This window comes from Colobus angolensis, unplaced genomic scaffold (assembly GCF_000951035.1).
Source record: "Colobus angolensis palliatus isolate OR3802 unplaced genomic scaffold, Cang.pa_1.0 Scaffold91, whole genome shotgun sequence".
Classification (NCBI taxonomy): domain Eukaryota; kingdom Metazoa; phylum Chordata; class Mammalia; order Primates; family Cercopithecidae; genus Colobus; species Colobus angolensis.
The window spans coordinates 6,689,189-6,692,345 of NW_012123043.1; the positions used below are offsets into that span (position 1 = coordinate 6,689,189).

Consider the following 3,157-nt stretch of genomic DNA (forward strand, 5'->3'; position numbering starts at 1 on the left):
TATATACATATGTGTATAATGTAGATCAGGCTGGGCGGGATGGCTCACACATGTATTCCCAGCATTTTGGGAGGCCAAGGGAGGAGGATTGCTTGAGGCAGGAGTTCAAGACCAGACTGAACAACATAGCAAGATCCTGTCTTTACAAAAAAGTTTTTTAAAAAAATTAGGTGGGCGTAGTGGCATGTGCCTATAGTCCTAGATACTTGGGGGAGGCTGAGGTGGGAGAATCTCTTGAGCCCAGGAGTTCAATGTTACAGTGAGCTGTGATCACATCATTGCACTCCAACCTGGGCAACAGAGTGAGACACTGTCTCTAAAAAGAATTAAAAATAAAATGTAGATCTTTAGTTAACAATGCTTATTTACAATGCTGTAATCGTGTAATAAGCATCATAGAGAATATAAAAGAAAGGCATGGCCTTTCTAGCCAAAATTTTACATTGCAGATGAGAATGTATAGTATTCACAATCAGTGTGTTTACAAGGCTCTGTATAAGCACGTTTGTATTAATAAAATTTGATTCTAGCAATATGATCTCATTAGCCATGGTGATTTGAAGGAGGAAGAATTTACCTGAAATATTTTAATTCATTGTCTCCTCATTTTAGGTTTACAGTTTAAAGACAGTTTCTGTGATTGAGTTGTCATTTGGAAGATTAAACTCATTTCACGAGGACTTGGAGCCTGGTCCTTGCTTTGAGGAAGCAGTGGCTTATTTCAAGAAGCCACTTCTGATCTAAGAATCTACCCAGCATGCCTAATCAAGGAGAAGACTGCTATTTTTTTTTCTATTCTACATGTACCAAAGTAAGAATTGACATCTTTAAATCAGTTCTTTATACAATTTGCTTAATAGAATTGGATAAGATTTTCCCAACATTTTAAGTTGTTTTTAGTATATATATATTTTTTGCCTAGCTGTTTATTATTGGCTGTCAGTTTTTTAAAGGATAATGTATTTAGAATAATTCATGGTTTTTTTCTCTTCATTTTATATATAACTAATTTCCCCACCTTCTACAAAAGTGAAAAGGCGCGTGGCATGTAGTCATCATTCAGTGTTCACAATTAATCTGTTCAGGGTGGCTTTGGAAATGGGGTCACTTTGACCTATGCCTTACTAACTTTGATTTTATATACTTCATATTAAATGAGTGAGTGAATTGTGTTGTACTTGCAGAAACTGTCATGGGTTGAATTTGACTTCTTTCTTCTCCCAGATTTCCTGCTGAGTACTGAGAATATAGAGCCATCATTCTGAATATGCAAAAGCATATTTAGAATGGCTTTATCTTTGTCAAAACTTCTGTTTTTCTGCTTGATTCTTTTGCAGCTCTATTTACATATGCCTACTGCTTTCTGTGATTTTATGACTAATTCTATAAATGTATATGTTACAAAAGTTTGTTCTTCAGTCATCTTGATTTTTTTGTTTTGTTTTGTTTTGTTTTGTATTTTTGAGATGGAGTCTCGCTGTGTCGCCCAGGCTGGAGTGCAGTGGCGCGATCTCGGCTCACTGCAAGCTCCGCCTCCCAGGTTCACGCCATTCTCCTGCCTCAGCCTCCTGAGTAGCTGGGACTACAGGCGCCTGCCACCGCGCCCGGCTAATTTTTTGTATTTTTAGTAGAGATGGGGTTTCACCGTGGTCTCGATCTCCTGACCTTGTGATCCGCCCGCCTCGGCCTCCCAAAGTGCTGGGATTACAGGCGTGAGCCACCACGCCCTGCTTTTTGTTTTTTTTTTTTTTAGACTGAGTCTGGTTTTCCCCCCCAGCTGGGGGGCAGGGGCACAATCTTGGCTCACTGCAACCTTTGCCTCCCGGGTTCAAGCCATTCTCCTGCCTCAGCCTCCCAAGTAGCTGGGATTACTGGCGCCTGCCACCACGCCTAGCTACTTTTTGTAGTTTTAGTCAAGATGGGGTTTCACTGTGTTGGCCAGGCTTGTCTCAAACTCCTGACCTCGTGATCTGCCCGCCTCGGTCTCCCACAGTTCTGGGATTACAGGCATGAGCCACCACGCCTGGTGATATTATGTTGTAAACGATGAGTTTTGAGCAAAGCTATGATAATTTTATCTTACCTGTAGCAGTTTGCACAACAGTAGCATTTTATTTCAGATTATTACCATTGCATAAAGTATGCAGTGAAGCACAGTTATATTGTATATATGTTAATTATATTTAAGTTCTGTTTACTTTCTGATTTACATCACAAGCTAGAGTTACACAAGTCAGTATGTCAGTTTTGAAGATGAACTGTAAAATACATTTTTAAAGAGTATCTAACACTCCTACTTGTCTTTTTCAACCCTTTGTCTCAGCTTGTGTCACTCATGCCAGATCAAATGAAGGGTACTGTCAAGAAATAGGTTATAGGAAATAATAAATTTGTTGCTCTCAGTTTGTTCCTGTCATTCCATCTCCATTGTTTTCTACCTTACCTATCCTTTCTTGCTCATTTGTGCTTATCTAAATCCCAGGAGCTCTTGTTATGGATATTTTACCTAGGGTGTATTTCAGTGCTAAGTTTTTTTCTGTGTTCTCTGTTTGTTTACAGGGCGACAGCTGCCCATTCCGTCACTGTGAAGCTGCACTAGGAAATGAAACTGTTTGCACATTATGGCAAGAAGGGCGCTGTTTTCGACAGGTGTGCAGGTTTCGGCACATGGAGATTGATGTAAGTTTTTGATTTCCATTAATAAGTAGTCTGGGGACCTGGTGGGCCAATAAAAAACATAGGGACAAAAGTGACTTCTAAAAAATATATTAAGGCTGGGTGCGATGGCTCATGTCTGGAATTCTAGCACTTTGGGAGGCTGAGGTGGGCAGATCATGAGGTCAGGAGATGGAGACTATCCTAGCCAATATGGTGAAACCCCATCTCTCCTAAAAATACAAAAATTAGCTGGGTGTGGTGGCGTGTGTCTGTAATTCCAGCTACTTGGAGGCTGAGGCGGGAGAATGGCATGAACCCGGGAGGCAGAGGTTGCAGTGAGCCAAGATGGCGCCATTGCACTCCAGCCTGGGTGACAGAGTAAGACTCCATCTAAAAAAAAAAAAAAAAAAAAAAAAAAAAAAAGAAGATAACCTGTCCTCCACTTTCCAATAACACGATCCTCATTTCTGACTGAAACCTCACCATAAGTACCTTAAGC

At 40.5% G+C, this 3,157-nt stretch overlaps 1 protein-coding gene across 6 annotated transcripts in view; it reads left to right on the plus strand.

Moving 5' to 3' along the window:
- ZC3H11A (zinc finger CCCH-type containing 11A) overlaps positions 1 to 3,157 on the plus strand; it is a 64,573-nt gene that overhangs the window by 22,187 nt on the left and 39,229 nt on the right. For all 6 annotated transcript variants that reach the window (XM_011931815.1, XM_011931817.1, XM_011931816.1 and 3 more), the window contains 2 exons: positions 613 to 811; positions 2,560 to 2,679. In XM_011931815.1, coding sequence (XP_011787205.1) covers positions 758 to 811; positions 2,560 to 2,679 — 174 coding nt within the window. In that variant the 5' untranslated portion in view covers positions 613 to 757. The remainder of the gene's footprint in view (positions 1 to 612; positions 812 to 2,559; positions 2,680 to 3,157) is intronic.